The sequence below is a fragment of the Dipodomys ordii genome, unplaced genomic scaffold (assembly GCF_000151885.1).
Source record: "Dipodomys ordii isolate 6190 unplaced genomic scaffold, Dord_2.0 Scaffold156, whole genome shotgun sequence".
Taxonomy (NCBI): domain Eukaryota; kingdom Metazoa; phylum Chordata; class Mammalia; order Rodentia; family Heteromyidae; genus Dipodomys; species Dipodomys ordii.
Window position 1 is genome coordinate 2634494 of NW_012267372.1, and position 19421 is coordinate 2653914.

General features: G+C 55.5%; 1 protein-coding gene across 1 annotated transcript; it reads left to right on the plus strand.

The window, feature by feature from the left end:
• The first annotated feature begins 866 nt into the window (after positions 1-866).
• On the plus strand, positions 867-19239 carry Ltbp4 (latent transforming growth factor beta binding protein 4). The gene is made up of 26 exons (XM_013032622.1): positions 867-1119; positions 4191-4382; positions 4530-4777; positions 4855-4957; positions 6240-6308; positions 6392-6514; positions 6730-6894; positions 7501-7650; positions 7726-7893; positions 8346-8477; positions 8572-8697; positions 9462-9587; positions 9937-10179; positions 10720-10845; positions 10932-11051; positions 12145-12273; positions 12565-12690; positions 13033-13155; positions 13476-13607; positions 14881-15012; positions 15102-15227; positions 16341-16487; positions 17611-17877; positions 18389-18460; positions 18726-18854; positions 19025-19239. Exons 1-26 carry the CDS (start codon positions 879-881, stop codon positions 19237-19239), a joined length of 3930 nt encoding a protein of 1309 aa, XP_012888076.1. The 5' UTR covers positions 867-878.
• The last annotated feature ends 182 nt before the right edge of the window (positions 19240-19421 follow it).

Sequence of the window (19421 nt, forward strand, 5' to 3'; positions counted from 1 at the left end):
GGGGGGGGGTCAAAGGCTTTTTTCCCCCTAGCTGGACCCTCCCCTGCTGTGCCCTGGGGACCCTTCCCCGGCTCTCCCCAGACTAGAACAGCATCTAGAATCAACCATCCTCAACCGTCCCCCTTCTGCTGTGGTCTTCGGCCCAGATGTGTCCCCTCCTTCCTAAAGTCTTCCAGATGTGGGCCCAGGGCCAGATGTGAGGACCCCTGCCCGCAACTTCAATCCATCCTTTCCCTTTATCCATTCTGCTGGCTTTCTCTGACCAGGTGTGTGTGTGTGTGTGTGTGTGTGCGCGCGCGCGCAGGGGTCTTGGCTCCATGCAGCTACATCTCCAAGTGTGCCCCCTCTCCAGGATCTCGACCCCTCCCCCCTAATTCCTTTAGATGCCATGACCCTTCTCACCCCCCCCAGATGTCACCTGGCTGCTCAGATGGGACACCACAGCTGCCTATCTAGATGATCAACCCCAGGCAGATCAGCCTTCAGCTGGCTTCCCAAATGCGAGACCCTCCCTCCCCCAACTCCCCCCCCCACTACATTTTATGAATTTCCTCTTGAATGGATTTAACTCTGTGTGGGGGGTGGGGGAGAGGAAGTTCTTCCACCCCCACCTGTTCGTTTCCCGGGTGCTCCCATGCCAGTTCCTTCCACTTGTTGGAGTGCGGGGTGGGGGTGCGGAGGGGGCGCCCCCCTTCCCCCTGAGCGTCTAGCGCCCAGCCTTCGCGCCTCTGGCTAAGCGCCCAGCCCCACGCGCCCCTGCGCGGCCGCCGGGGAGGGGGCCTGGGCGGGGGCGCGGCCGCCCTCCCCCGCGGGCGGGCGGGCAGGCGGGCGGGCGCGGCCGGGCCCCTCGGGCGGGCTGGGGCGGCGGAGCTGCAGCCATGGCGGGCGGCGCGCGGCTGCTCTGGGTGTCATTCCTGGTGCTGCTCGGGCCCCAACCCGGGCAGGGCCGGCCCCGAGAGCGGCTCCGCGTGCGCTTCACCCCGGCCGTGTGCGGCCTGCGCTGCATCCATGGGCCCAGCGGCTCCCGCTGCACCCCGACCTGCGCGCCCCGCAACGCCACCAGCGTGGACAGCGGCGCGCCCGGCGGGGCGGCCCCGGGGGGACCCGGCTTCCGCGCCTGTGAGTGCAGGGAAGGGGGGGCTGTGATGCTGCCGAAGGAATCGGGGGGTGCCCTGAGGGAGGAGGACCCCAGGAGATGGGGGGGAGAGACAAAAATCCTGCTGGGAGAAGGAGCCCAGATTTCATGTGCATCAGTGCTGAGGGGTGGAGAGAGTTAATGCTTAGGGTAGGGAAGATGAGGGGCTCACACTCCTAGTTCGGGGTGGTGGGTCGTCAGGGTCTGGATTTTGCAAGCAGTTTGAGGTCCCGGGGACCAGTGTTGTCCCACGTGAGGGGGCTGGGGCCGGCTTTTGCCTTTGAGTCAAAAGTGGGAGCGTCAGAACTTTTGGGAAGGGAATTAACTTGGAGTGTCTATGTAATGGGTCCCCGGGGAACCAAGGGAACACTTTTTTCCTTTTTTTTTTAGGGCTGTGTGGGAGCAGCGGTGGGGGTGTGTGTGGGGTGGAGGCTCCCACTTTCTGTGCCTTTGGGGGGGGAGAAGGAGGCATTTTACAGGGGGGGTCCCACATGCTTCAGAAATCCAGAAAGGAGGCCTGGGGAAGGGGCGCCCCCTGGGGGGCGGAGGAGACTGGAGAAGAGTATGCACCGGTCCTGGGGGGGGTGAGCCTTAGGGGTGGGGGCTCAGGTAAGATGGAAAAGAACGGCGGCCACCTGTTGTTCCAGATTGTGGAGGTGGGCAGACTACAGGGAGGGTCGAATCCTCCCTGCCTCTCATCCCTCAGGTCCTTTGGAGTGGGGAGTGGGGGCCCCTGGCTCCGAGAACTCGCCCAGCCTGGCCTCTAGCCAGCCTAACCCGGCCCCGGCGTGAGCTCATCTCCCGCCTGAGCCCCCGCCCGCTGCCACTCCCTCTCTCCTCCCCTTCCTCCCTCCTTCCTTCCTTCACTCCCTCCCGGCCCAGCCCCTACGTGCCCGTGCCAGGCGCCGTGCCCAGGCGGGTGCCAAGCCCCTGGAGGCACAAGGAGGGGCATGTGGAAGGAAGGCTGACCTCAACAGGACCCCGATGTCCTCATCTCATCTAGCTGAACGCTCCAGCCTGGGCACCTTTCAAGGGAATCGAGGCTGGTAGTCTCAAACCAGGCCCAAGATAAGGCAGAGAAGGACTTTCTGCAGCTAGGAAGTGCCTCTGGGTCTGGCTGGCTTCCCAGGATTTCCATCCGAGACCCTTCCCATTTTGGAATCTCGATTCTTAGTGAAATGAGATTAGTGAAGCTTCTTATAGGCCCTGCCGCTCAAAGCGCCCCCCCCCACAGTATTTGGAATCCAGATATGCTTCTAACCAGGGACCCCTGAGTTTCTGCCTCTAGATTTAGAGTTCCCTCCACACCCCTGCTAACAGACTCTGGAGATGGAACTCCTCCTGCCAAGTTCCCTCCCAGTCTTTTAAAGTAATTCCCCCAAACTGTGGCCCTCTCTGGAGAATGCTAGTATTGTCCCTTGACCACTTTTTCCATTTCCAGGAGAAACCCGAGACTTCAAGCGCTGTGCAATGATAACTCCCCTCCCTGGTTGGGGAGCCCACAAAGGGGTCACATTTCCTTAGATTTCCAAGGGAATACCCCAATCCCAGAGATCCCTAATTCCTGCCTCTCCAAATCCAGCTGATTCCCTTCCCAGGAACTGAATCTCATCTATCTTCAGAGAACTTCAGAGTTGGTCCTGATTGGTGGATTATCCCCCAAACTCCAGATTCATCTCTCCCCTCCCCTAAGTCAATTCAAAAGACTTAGGGCAGGGGTGGCACCCAATCTCTTGGTTGAAGGGATTTCCACAGTATTTTAGAGTCCCAGCCAGTGAAGGTTCTTAGGTGCTAGAAACTACCACTTCATCCAAGCTTGCTCTGATTGCCCTGATTTCTAGGTAACTCTCCCCTAAAGGACTTAAAAGGGATCCTCTGTTTCCTGAGTTAGCCTTCTCTGTTCTAGAAACTTTAAGCTGTCTTTGAACACCAGAGTACCGGGAACCTAGCTGATGTCCTCCCAGGACTCCTGTCCCCTGACCCTTCTAAATTGAGGTGGCCTTTTCCTGTGCTTTTTTTTTCCCCCCTCTACAGTGGTGGCTCAGAATCCCAACTCCCCTCTCTGGACCGCCCTGGCGGTCTGCCGACCCTCCTTCCCCTCGGCACAGCTGTCTCCAGCTGTTTTCAGGGGAGGAAGAGAGGGAGGGGTGCCCTCCATAGACACATCCAATCTCCCTTTGGCTCTGTGGTCCCGGGGCTCCCCAAGGGTGGGGAATGTGGGGACACCGCCCTGCCCCCGCCGCACCCCCTCTCTTTTGTTTACCCCGCCGCACAGCTGGCAGTGCCCCGCCCAGAGGTGGCCTGGGGCCCGGCGAGGGCGTGCGAAGGGGAGTCGCGTTCCTGCTGCTTATCCCGCCCAGGTTCTACTGGAGGTGGGGCGGGGGTGGGGGGGGAAGACTGGGTATAAAGGAAGGAGGGCAAATCGGAGTGAGGACGAAGGGTAAACGGGACTGAAGGTAATAGACGACTGGGTGAGGCTGGGAGACCCGCGGCAAAAGGTGATGAGAAAGGGGTGCTTGGCCAGTGGGCGGGGCCCATGATCAATGGCTGCGCTGGGGCAGTGGGCGGGGATTCAAGGCTGGTGGGCGGGGTCTAGAAGGTGGGCGGGGCCGGGACACGTTCTTGCAGAAAGTGGATATTGCTGTAATATGGGCGAAAGCAGGTGTCAGTTATAGGGAACTGGGAATGTGGCTTAGTGAGGAGTGATTACCTAGCTTGCATGAAGCCCTGGAATCCATTCCTCAGTATCACATACACAGAAAAAGGCTGGAAGTGGTGCTGTGGCTCAAGTGGTAGAGCGCTAGCCTTGAGCAAACGTCCAGGCCCCGAGTTAAATCCTCAGGACCAGCTCACACACACAAAGAAAGGCTGAACCACTGCATCCGGTCCAAGCAAAAAACCAGAAGATGTCCTCTGCCTAACCCCCCCTCCCCTGTAGCTTGGCGGCCTACTTGCCACGCTGGAGGCTGACTTAGCATGGGGTGCGTGGGCATGAGGGGAACCTGCCCTGTGTGGGCGCCGATCTCGCATGTCCTCGATTCCTCCCCACCCACAGTTCTGTGTCCCTTGATCTGTCACAACGGCGGGGTGTGCGTGAAGCCTGACCGTTGTCTCTGTCCTCCGGACTTCGCCGGCAAGTTCTGCCAGTTGCATGCTTCAGGAGCCCGGCCCCCAGCCCCCGCCATGCCCGGCATCACCCGCTCCGTGTACACCATGCCCCTGGCCAACCACCGCGACGACGAGCACGGTGAGGGGCGCAGTCCCTTGTCCCTGTTGTCTGACCTCCAACTTGGTGACATTCTCCAGTACCTCTCCTCCCGGTCCTAGCACGCTCCCCCACCCCCATGTGACCCCACCCCCCCTTTATAGACATCCCTTTGCCCTCTCTGCCTAGGCGTGGCATCCATGGTGAGCGTGCACGTGGAGCACCCGCAGGAGGCATCGGTGGTCGTCCACCAGGTGGAGCGAGTGTCGGGCCCTTGGGAGGAGGCGGATCCCGAGGCCGTGGCGAGGGCGGAGGCGGCGGCCCGGGCGGAGGCGGCTGCGCCCTACACCGTGTTGGCCCAGAGCGCCCCCCGCGAGGATGGCTACTCGGACGCCTCGGGCTTCGGTTACTGCTTTCGGGAGCTGCGCCGAGGCGAAGTGAGAAGAGGCCCTTGGGAAGGAGCCCGGGGAGTGCCGTCAGGTGGGGACGCGCTCATCCAATGCATCCCCCACAGTGTGTATCACCGCTGCCCGGGCTCCGAACTCAGGAAGTGTGTTGTCGAGGGGAAGGCGTGGCCTGGGGCGTTCACGACTGTCAGCCATGCTCGGAGCACCTGGGTAAGCCTCAAGGGTTGTTCCCCGCCCCCCCTGCCCCCAGGTACTGGGAGCCCCAGTAACTTTTTTTTTTGGGTCAATCGTGGAGCCTGAACCCTGGGCCTGGGCGCTGTCCCTCAGCTCTTCAGCTCAAGGCTAGTGCTCTACCACTTGAGCCATAGCCCCACTTGTGGCTTTTTCTGCTTATATGGTGCTGAGGAGTCGAATCTAGGACCAGTGCATGCAAGGCAAGCACTCTACCACTGAGCCACCTTCCCAGCCCCCTAGTAACTTTTCCTGCTGCCTCCCCCCCCCCAAGGACATACCACCAATTCTAGCTAGGACTAGAAATTTATCATTTTTAAGCTACATCTACAATTTTCTTTTCTTTTTTTCTTTTTCTTTTTTTTGGGGGGGGGTCTGGTCATGGTGCCTGAACTCTGGGCCGGGCGCTGTCCTTCAGCTCAAGGCTAGCACTCTACCACTTGAGCCACAGCGCCACTTCCGGCTTTTTTCTTATGTGGTGCTGAGGAATCAAACCCAGGGCCTCAGGCATGCAAGGCAAGCACTCTACCACTGAGCCACCTTCCCAGCCCTACAATTTTCTTTTGTGGGGCTTGAACTAAAGGCCTGGGCACTCTACCATTTAAGCCATAGTGCTACTTCTGGTTTTCGAGTGGTTAACTGGAGACAAGAGTCTCACCAGCACTTTTCTGCTTGGCTGGCTTTGAACTGTGATCCTCAGATCTCAGCCTCTTAAGTAGCTAGGATTACAGTCATGAGCCAACAATTTTCATGGCTACAATTTTCTTTGGGTGTCTGCTGGGGCTTGAACTCAGGTCCTGAGTGTAGCCACTTAGCATTTTCACTCAGTGCCAACGCCCTACCACTTGAGCCATAGGTCCACTTCTGGCTTTTCGGTGGTTAATTGGCTATTAGAGTCTTACGGGCTGGGAATGTGGTACAGTGCTTGCCTAGCATGCATGAGGCCCTGAGTTGGGTTCCTCGGTAACACATAACAACAACAACAAAATGCAAAAATTAGAAGAAAGAAAAGTCTCACAGACTTTCCTGCCTGAGTAGCCAAGATGGCAGACAGGTGTGAGCCACCAGCGTTGGTCTCTAGCCATTTTCTGACTTTGGCCCCTGGGTTCCCAACTTGCTTTTGTGCCTTGTTGATATCCATGAACTTCAAGAGCCTCCCAAGTGAGGGTGTACAGACTCCACACCTCTTAGTCCCTACCATCCCATCTTTGTTCTGCACGCACTAATTTCCTCTCTGCCCACCGCTCTCTTCTCTCTGCAGGAAACAGAGTGGGTGGAGCCGATGGACCTTGCCCCACTGGCTTTGAGAGGGTTAATGGATCCTGTGTAGGTGAGGTGGAGCTTGGTTTTCGGGTCGGAGGGCTAGTAATCACGTGGCCCTTTCCACGGTGAAGTTTTACCCAATTCACGCAGATGTGGACGAGTGTGCGACCGGAGGGCGCTGCCAGCACGGGGAATGTGCCAACACGCGCGGCGGGTACACGTGCGTGTGTCCCGACGGTTTCCTGTTGGATTCATCCCGCAGCAGCTGCATCTGTGAGCTGCCAGCAGAGGGGCTGGATCCCCAGTCGGCTCTGACCTCAGACCACATCCCAAACCAATCCTGGGCCCTTCATTGTCTTAAAACGTTCCCCCCAATTCTGCCCCCACCAAACTTTTCCTGGGGTGATCCCTCTACCTCCCCAATCTCGCAGTCCTACCCCTACTCCCCACCCTGCCCCCCCCAAGCCAATGCTCTCCCCTTCCCCCAGCCCAACACGTGATCTCAGAGGCAAAGGGGCCCTGCTTCCGCGTACTTCGGGATGGCGGCTGCTCGCTGCCCATTCTGCGTAACATCACCAAACAGATCTGCTGCTGTAGCCGTGTGGGCAAAGCCTGGGGTCGAGGCTGCCAGCTCTGCCCACCTTTCGGCTCGGGTAAGTGCCTCCAGGCTGCCAGGATCCACACAGGCTTCTTCCTAGGAGGTTTAGAGCACTCAAGCCCCCCGCCCCACCTCCAATGGTCCTAGCTTTGGCCACGCCCCCAGTGCCCTCTTGATTGGCTGGAGGTTTCACCTTCATCCTTAGCCACACCCACCCCTGCACCACTCCACGTTAAAGTTAGTCTGTCTCAGTGCATTCTCCTCCCCTCAACCCTCTGCTCCTGAGATATGGAATTCTGTCTCAGAGCTTTAGTCAGAGCCCCAATTCTGGAGACACAGCCTTCAGTTTAGGCGCCTTCACCCCCCCTTAGAGCACTCCCTAAGAAGTTCTACCACAAATAGGTTCTGTTCCCCCAACTCACCCTTATAGCTATCAAACTAGATTCTATTCTTACCCCCAGTCCCTGCCATCATCCCAAATGGGTAAAAACTGTTTGTAGTTTCATCTTTACTCTCGAAGACTTGCAGGACACCACCCCGTCCCTGCATCCAAGCAAAACTCCTGGCATACTCTCTCAAACCAAGCCCTGTCCCCCAGCCAAGGCCCTCCTGTCCACTGTTCTCTGCTTCTTTCCTCTTTCTCTCCCTGTCTTGTTTCCAGAGGGTTTTCGTGAGATCTGCCCTGCTGGCCCTGGCTACCACTACTCAGCCTCTGACCTCCGATACAACACCAGACCCCTGGCTCAGGAACCACCTCGAGTATCTCTCAGTCAGCCACGTGCCCCCGCAGCCACCTCTCGGCCACCTACAGGTGAGCTGGTTCTAGGAAGTGGGGGGACATTATTTCAAATTCAGTCCCCACTCCCTAATACCTTTTCCTTACCAGGCTTTCTGCCTACTCATCGCCCAGAACCTCGCCCTCAGCCTCGGCCTCAGCCTCGACCTGAGCCTCGACCTGAGCCCCACCCTGAGTCCAGACCTGAGTCCAGACCTGGCCCTGAGTTTCCTCTTCCCAGCATCCCTGCCTGGACTGGCCCTGAAATTCCTGAGCCAGGTGATGTAGAGAATGGAGTGTGTTGGTGGCAGGGATTCTGGAGGGAAGACTAGAGGAGATCAAATACAGATAAGGGTCAGGTAGGAAGAGATAAGAATGTGTGGAGGGTTGCATGGTAATTAGATTGGGTCCTGGCACCAGAATTGGTCTCAGTTCTCTATTAGTTGAAAGAGACCTTTAAGTCCTCTGAGACTGTTTCTTGTGCTGTAAAATGAGGATGGTCATGAGGTTTCAGTGAGATACCTCTGAAGTATTCACCAGCTAGAGAGCCATGGTGGGCAGATTCTGACAACTCAAATGCAAGTATTTCAAGATAAAGAAGAATAAGATTCTCCTCTAAGATTGGACTTGGGGAGAAGTGGTCCCTAAAGGTGTTTTAGGTGGAGAATTTGAGGGAATTGAGATCAGAATTGGAGGAACTTCACTGACTGGACCTCTTTCTGTTTCCCCAGGTCCTTCTTCTGGTGTGTGTCAGCGCAACCCTCAGGTGTGTGGCCCAGGCCGATGTATATCCCGACCTGGTGGTCACACTTGTGCCTGCGACTCGGGTTTCCGGTTGAGCCCCCAGGGTACCCGCTGTGTCGGTGAGCTGGACTGAGGAGGTGGGCGGGGCGTGGGTGCTGGGATAGGGTGGGGCCCTGCCCATCACCTGGTGACCCTCCCCTTCCATTCACTCAGACTTAGATGAATGTCGCCGTGTACCCTCTCCTTGTGCTCCGGGGCGCTGCGAGAACACACCAGGAAGCTTCCGCTGTGTGTGCGGCCCGGGTTTCCGAGCCAGCCCGAGGGCTACGGAGTGCCTGGGTGAGACACTTATCAGCCTGGCTCCAGGTCCCACCATTGCCTGGCTCTGGCCTCTGCTCTCACTCCAGAGTCGCAGTGACCTTCCTTTCTTTCCCCAAAGGGCCCAGCCCCTAGTACTGCCCGGTCTCACCAGCCCCAGCCCACTCCTTTAGATCAGCTCCAGACCTCTTTTTGGCTCCTGCCCTGCCCCCTCTTCCCAATCTGGCCCTTCTTTTCCTGGCGGTTGGCCTCTACTGTTGCCTAGCTTTCTTCCAAACCAGGCCCTGGCTTGACTCTTCCGTTATCCCCTCCTCTTCCCCATCCCTGACTAGCTCCGTCCCCAGGCCCCGCCTCTGTCCTACAAACCATCCCGATTGCCCTGATTGCATCCCTCTCGCACCAGATTCCCCATCTCAAACTGCCTTTCTTTTTCTATCCCTGCTCCTGCTTTCCCTTTCTTGTGCTCAGAGGTCCCTTCCATCTCTTTCTCGAATTGCCCCCCCTCACGGTCTTCCTCTGGTCCTAGCCAGGACAGCCGCCCTTGTCTGGCCTCCTGGCTCAATCCCTTCCTTTAGGCCTTCCCACTTTCGGGCTCCGCCCCCAGGCTCCGCCCCCACTTGGGTTCCGCCCATTGAATCCACCCCAGGACCAGGACCACGCTCGCAGACTCCGCCCCCACTCTGATATCAGCACGGTGGCCACACCCACGGTGGCCACGCCCCCTCCAGTCTCTCCCGGGACTCTCTGCCCGCTCCCCAGCCACCCCAGTTCTGTTCTGCCTATAGATGTGGACGAGTGCCGCCGCGTACCGCCACCCTGCGACCGCGGGCGCTGTGAGAACACACCCGGCAGCTTCCTGTGTGTGTGTCCCGCCGGGTACCAGGCTGCACCTCATGGAGCCAGCTGCCAGGGTGAGGGGCTGAAGGGAGAGTGGGCAAAGAGGAAGGGGGAGCCTCTAGCAGGGATGAGGGTTGGTGAGTGGATCATGGAGAAAAGTGAAATTGGCTTGGTGGAAACCCTAGGTCCTGGAACCAGATCTAGGGCCTTTATAGAGTGACCCGAGGCAGGAGAGGCCAATTAATAGGATGCAAGAAAGGCTGAATGCGAGGATGGAGAATTAGAACCACAGGGACAGGCAGGGAGAGGGTATGATGGAGGGTGGAAGGTCAAGTTGATGGTCAGGGAAGCCAGGTGGAGCCTCAGGGAATAAAGGAGCAAGTGATCCTACGGTCCTCTTGCCCCCACCTCTCCACCCCACAGATGTGGATGAATGCACCCAGAGCCCGGGCCTCTGTGGCCGTGGGGTCTGTGAGAACCTGCCTGGCTCTTTCCGCTGTGTTTGCCCGGCTGGCTTCCGGGGTTCAACATGTGAAGAGGATGTGGATGAGTGTGCGCAGGAGCCCCCACCCTGCGGGCCAGGCCGCTGTGACAACACGGCTGGCTCCTTCCACTGTGCCTGCCCTGCTGGCTTCCGCTCCCGAGGACCAGGGGCTCCTTGCCAAGGTGAGGGTGCTGGGTCCTGCAGCACCACTGCTTGCTGTGAGAGCCATATTACTGTGGGACAGAGCAGCCTAATTGGGCTCAGAGACCAAGGCCAGGGGCAGAGGGATGGGATACTGAGAAGGTGGGAGTGTGTCACTAACAAAGACACAGGGAAAGGGATCTGGATGAGGTAGGGTAGGCCGAGAGCCTATGACATGGGCAAAGAATGGTTTCATCAGGCATCAATGGCTCATCCTAGCTACTCAAGAGGTTGAGATCTGAAGAACCCCATTCAAAGCCAGCCCAGACAGGAAAGTCCCTGAGGCTTACATCTCAACTAACCAGTAAAAAGCCAAAACAGGAGGTATAGCTTAAGTGAAAAGACCCTGAGTTCAGGCTCTAGTACACACACACCACATACACCACACACACACACACACACACACACACACACACACAGCCTCCTGGGAGGCTGACTCAAGGCTGAAAAAGTAGATGGAGCTGACTGTGGGGAGGTGTCTAGATCCCTTTCACAGTTTGACTGGTTCCCCTCTGACCCAGATGTGGATGAATGTGCCCGGAGCCCTTCGCCCTGTGCCTATGGGCGGTGTGAGAACACAGAAGGCAGTTTCCAGTGCATCTGCCCCACTGGTTTCCAACCTAACGCTGCTGGCTCGGAGTGCAAGGGTGAGGCCGGGGAGGGAGGGAGGAGTGTGGATGGGGGAGGGCTTGTCAGGTTGCTTCTTCAAGGCACCCTCTCCCCTGCTCCTCAGATGTGGATGAGTGTGAGAACCACCTGGCCTGTCCTGGGCAGGAGTGTGTAAACTCCCCTGGCTCCTTCCAGTGCAGGGCCTGCCCTGCTGGCCATCATCTGCATCGTGGCAGATGCACTGGTAAGACCATGACCCCTGACCCAAGACCATGACCCCCAGACTGACCACAAGCTTGACCTGACTCCTAACCTAACCTGGACCTTAGTCCTCTTACCTGGACAACAATTCCCAGCTGTGACTCTTTACCTGACCAGACCACAATCCCTGAACCTATCCTGGGATCAATCCATCAACCAATCTATCTATCTTGAATCTTTTCTATCTGGAATCTGTCCTCTATTATCTATCTTGAACCTGTCTTAAGTCTCTCTTATCTTTCTTCTTTGGTCAGTGGTGGGGCTTGAACTGGGCCTGGCGCTGTCCCTCAGCTCTTCAGCTCAAGGCTAACACTCTATTACTTGAGCCACAGTGCCACTTCTGGTTTGCTGGTGGTTAATTGGAGATGAGTCTCACGGACTTTCTTGCCTGGGCTGGCTTTGAACTTTGATCCTCAGATCTCAGCCTCCTGAATAGCTAGGATTACAGGCCTGAGCCACCTGCGCTGTCTATTTTATCTATCTTGAATCTATTTATTTTGAATCTATCCACCTATCAATCTACCTACTTCAATCTTTGTGCCAATATTGGGGCTTATACTCAGGGCTTCGGCTCTGTCCCTTAGCTTTTTCCACTCAAGGCTGGTACTCTACCACTTGAGTCACACAATTTTCGCTTTTGGCTGGTTAATTAGAGATAAAAGTCTTCACAGACTTTCCTGCTGGGGCTGGTTTGAACCAGGATCCTCAGATTTCAGCCTTCTGAGTAGTTAAGATTACAGGCCTAAGCTCACTGGTGCCCTCCTGGTCCATGAACCTATTTTTTTTGGGGGGGTCCTGTCATAGGGCCTGAACTCTGGGCCTGGGCGATGTCCCTCAGCTCTTCAGCTCAAGGTTAGCGCTCTACCGCTTGAGCCACGGTGCCACCTTCAGCTTTTTTCTTTTTCCTTTTTTTTTGCTTATGTGGTACTGAGGAATCGAACCCAGGGCCTCATGCATGCAAGGCAAGCGCTCTACCACTGAGCCACCTTCCCAGCCCTGGTTCATGAATCTAAAGGTGACTCCTGACTCCCTGACCTGTGAACATGAAACTTGATTGTGTCATTTGACCCCCATAGATGTGGATGAGTGTAGTTCAGGAGCCCCCTGCGGTCTCCACGGCCATTGCACCAACACCGAAGGCTCGTTCCGCTGCAGTTGTGCACCGGGTTACCGGGCGCCATCGGGTCGACCTGGACCCTGTGCTGGTGAGCAGGGGAGCGACCCCGGGCCTGAGTTAGGGCCAGGGCTCCCGAATGAGAAAGCCCGTTGGAGAAGTGTGAGAAGCTGTGAGAGGGATGGGCACTTAGGTGGGACTTCAGGGCGGAGACACAACTGTTGTGGGTGTGGCCATATATGGTGGAGGCGGGCTTACATCAGTATGGGCGGGGCTTGTGTCTAGTGGGCGTGCCTCTCTCTGGCGTACCCTAGCCCGCTGTGGGCGGGGCTTGTGTCTAGTGGGCGTGCTTCTCTCTCTCTCTCTCTCTGGTGTACCCTAGACATAAATGAGTGTCTGGAAGGTGACTTCTGCTTCCCCCACGGCGAGTGCCTCAATACTGACGGCTCCTTTGCCTGCACTTGTGCCCCTGGTTACCGGCCCGGACCTCGCGGAGCATCTTGCCTTGGTGGGTACCCTGAAAAAGTGGAAGAGGGTCGAATAGGGTCTCTACATAATTGGGGAGGGGAGGGGTGTCTCCTTGCAATAAGGGAGGTGGGACTTCCGGGAAGTGATTTCAGGGTGAAGCAGGGGAACCCCGACTGGGGGAGGAGGACGAGTCTGGATAGTGGTTGGAAAGGATCGTCCCTAAACCTTTGGGGGCGGGGTTTGCAGAAAGGGGTGGGGCCTCTGCCAGGTGAGGTAAGGCTGTAAGGGCCCAGGAGTGGCTGGGAAAAGGGCAGGGGAGGGGTGTGTGGCTTGGGATGTTAATGGAGGAAGGAGGCGAACTCCGGTTTGGGATACTCTGCAGATGTGGACGAGTGCAGCGAAGAGGACCTTTGCCAGAGCGGTGTCTGTACCAACACCGATGGCTCCTTCGAGTGCATCTGCCCTCCGGGACACCGTACAGGCCCAGACCTGGCCTCTTGCCTGGGTGAGGGGGCCCCTGATCTGATCGTGCCCCCAAACTCTTCCTCCCTCCCCTCCCAGCTTCGACATCCCCTCCCAGCTCCCCCTGCCACCTTTGTGGGAAAGGCTTTGGCACTTGTTGGGACTTGTGGGTGGAGCTACAGGTATATGGGGGGGCCATGTCATCATGGGGCGGGGCTATGTGGTTATGGGCGGGGCTTAGGTCTAGTGGGCAGGCCAGGTGACCCTATCTCTTCTCTACTTCCCCTCTAATTTGTCTATCCCCTCCAACTCACCTGACCTTCCCCCGCTTACCCCATCTGACCTTCATGCCTCCCTCCTCAGACATTGACGAGTGTCGTGAACAGGGCTCAGCCCTCTGCGGGTCCCAGCGCTGTGAGAACTCCCCTGGCTCTTACCGCTGTGTCCAGGATTGCGATCCTGGCTATCACGCTGGCCCGGAGGGCACTTGTGATGGTGAGACAGACCCACCACTCCAATCTGCTTCCTGGGTGACGAAAAGGGACACCCTGTCATATGGTCCGGGAGGAAGGCACTCTTCCCCTAACTCTTACCTTTCCCCGTCCTCCGTGTCCTTGCATTCTATCATGGAGGCACAGGCTTGGGGAGGACACTTCCCAGTCACCTGGACAAGCCAAGAATCACCTAGCACAGAGCTAACCGAGGCAGGAGGCTGCAGGGCTTGTGGGCCAGGCATTGGTGGCGCACAGCTGTACTCCTACTCAGGAGACTGAGATCTGAGGATTGCGGTTCAAAGCCAGGCTGGGCAGGAAAGTTTGTGAGACTCTTATCTCCAATTAACTACCAGAAAACCAGAAGTGGTGCTGTGGCTTAAGTGGTAGAGCACTTGCCTTGAGCTGAAGGGCCAGCACCCAGGCTCAGAGTTCAATCCCTACAACCAACAAACAAAAAATGCTTGTGAGTTGCCTTGGGCTCTCTGCTTGCTAAACCTCAATTAGTGTCACTAGATCTCATGCATTAATTCCCAAAGAACTTATTAAGCAGCTAGTATAGTATGTGCCAGACACTCAGACCACAAACAAGAAAAGAGTCAGATGAAAATCTTTGTTCTGGGCTGGGAAGGTGGCTCAGTGGTAGAGTGCTTGCCTTGCATACATGAGGCCATGGGTTTGATTCCTCAGCACCACATAAGCAGAAAAAGTCAGAAGTGGCACTGTGGCTCAAGTGGTAGAGTGCTAGCCTTGAGATGAAGAGCTGAGGAACAGCGGCCAGGCCCAGAGTTCAGGTCCCACAACTGACAAGACAAAAGAAAGAGAAAGAAAGAAAGAAAGAAAGATCTCTGTTCTCATGGATCTAATATGTAGGAGATAGGCAATATGTAAATTAGTTCAGGATTCATAATGAATATTATGGGGTCCATAGTATAGGTAAGGCACTGTTTTATGTCTTTATTTTTATCTTTTATTTTTTGGTTGGTCATGGAGCTTGAAGCAAGGCAGATTGACATGAGAGAGGAAGCAAGGCAGATTGCTGAATGGCGGGTATACCTGACAGAGAGAAGAGCAAATACAAAGGCCTGAGGTCCATTCTGATTGTGCTATTTGAGAAATGACAGTGTTCTGGGCACTAACTCATCTCTGGAAGCTCAGATTCCTTGAATATCAGATTCACAACAACTTCTCAATTGTGGGACGTGGAGGTGGCATTCAGAGCCCATCCATCCCGCCCTTGAGCTCACTTCCCTCTTCTCTTTCTCTTTCTCTTGAAGATGTGGACGAATGCCAGGAATATGGCTCTGCTATTTGTGGAGCTCAGCGTTGCGAGAACACCCCTGGCTCCTACCGCTGCGTACCAGCCTGTGACCCTGGCTATCAGCCCACCCCGGGCGGCGGCTGCCAGGGTGGGTGTTCGTCATGCAGTGAGTGAGATGTGGGGGGGGGTGTTGAGGTGGAAGTTCCAGAGGTGTCCTGATTTCTTTGATGGTTGCAGATGTGGACGAATGCCGGAACCGGTCCTTCTGCGGTGCTCATGCAGTGTGCCAGAACCTACCTGGTTCTTTCCAGTGCCTCTGCGACCAGGGATACGAGGGGGCAAGGGACGGGCGTCACTGCGTGGGTACGGGGCTCCTGGGGGTGGCTGGGGCCGGAGGGTAGGGAAGAACTAGCTTGTCAGTTCGTGTGTGTGTGTGTGTGTGTGTGTTGGTCTTGGTTCTTGAACTCAGGGCCTGGATGCTGTACCTGAGCCTTTTTACTCAAGGTTGGCACTCTACTACTTGAGTCACACCTCCACTTAGGACTTTTTAGTGCTTAATTGGAGATGAGAATCTCCCAGACTCTCCTGCCCAGGCTGGCTTTGAACTACAATCCTTAGATCTCAGCCTCCTGAATAGCTAGGATTAAAGATATGAGTCACTAGCACCTGGCTGATTCTAACCTGCTTTCTTTCATGTCTGTCCATGAATCTGTATAATTTTGGGGGTAGATTCTATAATTAGACTGTGGGCCTTGGTACATAAATCCCTTGAATTCTTCAGTATTTATGCATATCATTAACTAAAATTCAGTATGTTTTGTGGGTATTTTTATTTGAAGTCCATTTCATATATAAAGTGCATGATTCTTTTTGGCAGTACTGGGATTTGAACTCTGAGCCTTTGGTGTTTTGCTAGATACTACTTTTTTTTTTTTTGGTCATCCATAGGGCCTGAACTCTGGGCCTGGGCACTGTCCCTCAGTTCTTCAGCTCAAGGCTAGGGCTCTACCACTTGAGCCACAGCGCCACTTCTGACTTTTTCTGCTTTTTTTTTGGTCCGGTCGTGGGGCCTGAACTCGGCCTGGGTGCTGTCCCTCAGCTCTTCAGCTCAAGGCTAGCACTCTACCACTGAGCCATCTTCCTAGCCCCCAGATACTACCATTGAGCCACTATTTTTCTGGTGTGTGTGTGTGTGTGTGTTGGTCCTGGGGCTTGAACTCAGATATAGGTGCTGTCCCTGACCTTTTTATTTTTTGCTCAAGGCTAGTGCTCTACCACTTGACCCATACTTCCACTCGCTGGTTAAGCATGCTGGGGGCCTGGCCCAACTGTGAAGTGCCTGCCTAGCAAATATGAAGTCCTGAGTGTTCCATCAATTTCTAGTACCAGACAAAATTTTTTTTTCATTACAGTAGAAAGCACAGATTTTCAGAGTTCAGGGAATTACAGATGTGTGTTCCTATCTCCTGCTTACAGATGTGAACGAGTGTGCAACACTGCAGGGTGTGTGTGGAACTGCCTTGTGTGAGAATGTCGAAGGCTCCTTCCTGTGTGTCTGCCCTAGCAGTCCTGAGGAGTTTGACCCCATGACTGGACGCTGTGTCCCCCCACGGACCTCTGCTGGTGAGAATGGTTTGTTTATTTGTTTAGCTGGTGGCTGCTGACCCTGTAGGAAAGCACTGTGGCCTGACCAGCCCTGATATGGACAGCTGCCACCAGTTAGTGCTATTGTTTTCAACAGCAACAACAACAACAACAAAAGTTCTGACCGAGTGGGTTGCCATGGATATTAGGACTCTCTCAGGAGATCTACATCCTGGCCTAGATGCTGCCAAATTACTGCATTCAGGAGGTGTTCACAGAGTGTTTAATGTGTTGAGACTTTATTGTAGCCACTGGGGTCTCAGTAATGTTCCCAATCTCTGTCCTTAAGGCCTCAAAGTCTAACAGAAAGCTAAGCTTGTAATCCCAACACCAGAGAAACTGAGGCAGTGAGATGGAAAGTGCCAGACCAGACTGAGCTCCAAAGTGAGATCATGTCTCAAATAACAACAAAAGAGATGGGGGACAGTCATCTTAGCTAGTTGGGGAGGTGGAGGTCTGAGAATCAAGGTCAACTCACCCAGACAAATCTAAGTGACTCTGATCTTAATTTCATTAGCAAAAAAGCCAGAGTAGAAGTATGGATTAAGTGATAGATTGCCAGCCTTGAGAGAAATAACTAAATAAGAGTGTGAGGCCACTGGGCAGTGGTGGCTCACGCCTGTAATCCTAGCTACTCAGGAGGCTGAAATCTGAGGATCACCATTCAAAGCCAGCCCGGGCAGGAAAGTCCGTGAGACTCTTACCTCGAATGAACCACCAGAAAACCAGAAGTGGTGCTGTGGCTCAAGTGATAGAGTGCTAGCCTTGACCTGAAGAGCACCAGGACAGTGCCCAGGCCCAGAGTTCAAGCCCCATGATTGACCCCCAAAAAATAAAAAAAGTGAGGCCTGGGATTCAAGCCTCAGTACTAACACACACACACATACACACACACACACACACACACACACACACGTGTGCACAAGGCATAAATTAGAAGACGGCAAAAAGATCATGACAGATTAAGAAGTATGAAGTGTTCTTGTGCCACTGATGACTGGTGCCATGCTCGGGGCCTCGGCTTCCTCCTCTGTGACATGAAGGGTTAAGCGTTCCACACACACTGACCTAACTCCCTCCCCCCTGTTTTTTTCCTCTCTAGGCACCTTTCCAGGCTCACAACCCCAGGCACCTGCCAGTCCCAGTCTGCCAGCCAGGCCACCCCCTCCATCCGCACCCCGCCGGCCCAGCCCACCTAGACAGGGGCCTGTGGGCAGCGAGCGACGGGAGTGCTACTTTGACACGGCAGCCCCAGATGCATGTGACAACATCCTGGCACGGAACGTGACGTGGCAGGAGTGCTGCTGTACCGTGGGCGAAGGCTGGGGCAGCGGATGTCGCATCCAGCAGTGCCCAGGCACTGAGACAGGTGGGCACAGGGTGAGGGTTTGGATAGAATTAGAGGACCATGGGAACTGAGGAAGAGGTCACAGGTGCACATAGAGAAGCCAGACTCTGGTGCTCACGCCTGTAATCCTAGCTACTCAAGAGGCTGAGACCTGAGGATCAAAGTTCAAAGCCAGCCCAGGCAGAAATGTCTGTGAGAGGCTGGGAATGTGGCTCAATGGTAGAGTGCTTGCCTAGCAGGCATGAAGCCCCAGATTCGATTCCTCAGTACCATATATGCAGAAAAAGCTGGAAGTGGTAGTGCACTAGCCTTGAACATAAAGAAGTTCAGGGACAGTGCCCAGGCTCTGAGTTCAAGCTCCAGAACTGGGAGGGAAAAAGCCAGAAGTCATGTGTAGCTCAAATTGTAATGGGGAAAAGCCAAACAAGAGCACAAGGTCCTTAGTTCAAGCCCCAGTACCAACACACACACACACACACACACACACGCAGCAAGCGCAGGGGTCTAGGCTTAGCCTTGTCTCTTTGTGTAGCTGAGTACCAGTCACTGTGTCCCCACGGTCGTGGCTACCTGGCGTCCAGTGGAGACCTGAGCCTTTGGCGAGGTGAGACCAGACTTTAGCCCTCACCCACCCTCCATACCCTGACCCACCCTTGGCCGTTTCTCTGTCTCTGTCTCTTCCTATTTTCTTTTCTTTCTCTCTCTGGATTTCTTGATCTGTCTTCATTTTTAATTTTAATGAATTTATTTTCTTTGCCCCTATGTCTCCTGAGACTCTGCATCCTCCCCAGCGGTCACACCCTCCCTTCATCCAGCCTGCCTCCCCCCTGCCCTGGCTGGGCTCCATTGTCTCTCCCCCCTTCCTGCAGATGTGGACGAATGCCAGCTCTTCCGGGACCAGGTGTGCAAGAGTGGGGTGTGTGTGAACACCGCTCCAGGCTACTCGTGTTACTGTAGCAACGGTTACTACTACCACGCACAGCGGCTGGAGTGTGTTGGTGAGGGTCCTACAGCTCCCCACCCACCCCTGTGCTGGGTCCAGTCACAGCGGGAAGGCCTTCTTGGAGTCTAGACTCTATCCATCATACTGTCAAGGGACTAGGGAAGAGAAATGGGAAGGAGAGGAGGGCTGCCACTTAACAATCCCCTTCCTCCATTGCTTCCCTAGACAATGACGAGTGCGCAGACGAGGAGCCAGCTTGCGAGGGCGGCCGCTGCATCAACACGGTGGGCTCTTACCACTGCACCTGTGAGCCCCCGCTGGTCCTGGACGGCTCCCGGCGCCGCTGCGTGTCCAATGAGAGCCAGAGCCTCGGTAGCCCCGCCTCCAACCCCGCCCCTGCGGTTATGCCACACCCACCACCCTCCTTGGCTGGGCCTTAAGCCCATCTCTGGGCGGTGCCCTCAAGGCGACCGGGCCTCCCCTGTGGCCACGCCCCCAGAAGGCCACGCCCATTAGAGATTTTAGAGGCAATCTTTCACTTATTTCTTGTGTGTACACACACACAAACATACACACACATTGCATGTCCCCCTCTTTGGCCCCCCCCTTTTTTTTTTTTTTT

Bases quoted from the DNA above. Each gene is read 5' to 3' on its own strand.
- Ltbp4 (XM_013032622.1), top strand. From the start codon at position 879: ATGGCGGGCGGCGCGCGGCTGCTCTGGGTGTCATTCCTGGTGCTGCTC. The intron at 13,156-13,475 runs GTGAGGGGGCCC...CTCCCTCCTCAG, and splicing joins AGACCTGGCCTCTTGCCTGG to ACATTGACGAGTGTCGTGAA. The intron at 17,878-18,388 runs GTGGGCACAGGG...CTCTTTGTGTAG, and splicing joins GTGCCCAGGCACTGAGACAG to CTGAGTACCAGTCACTGTGT.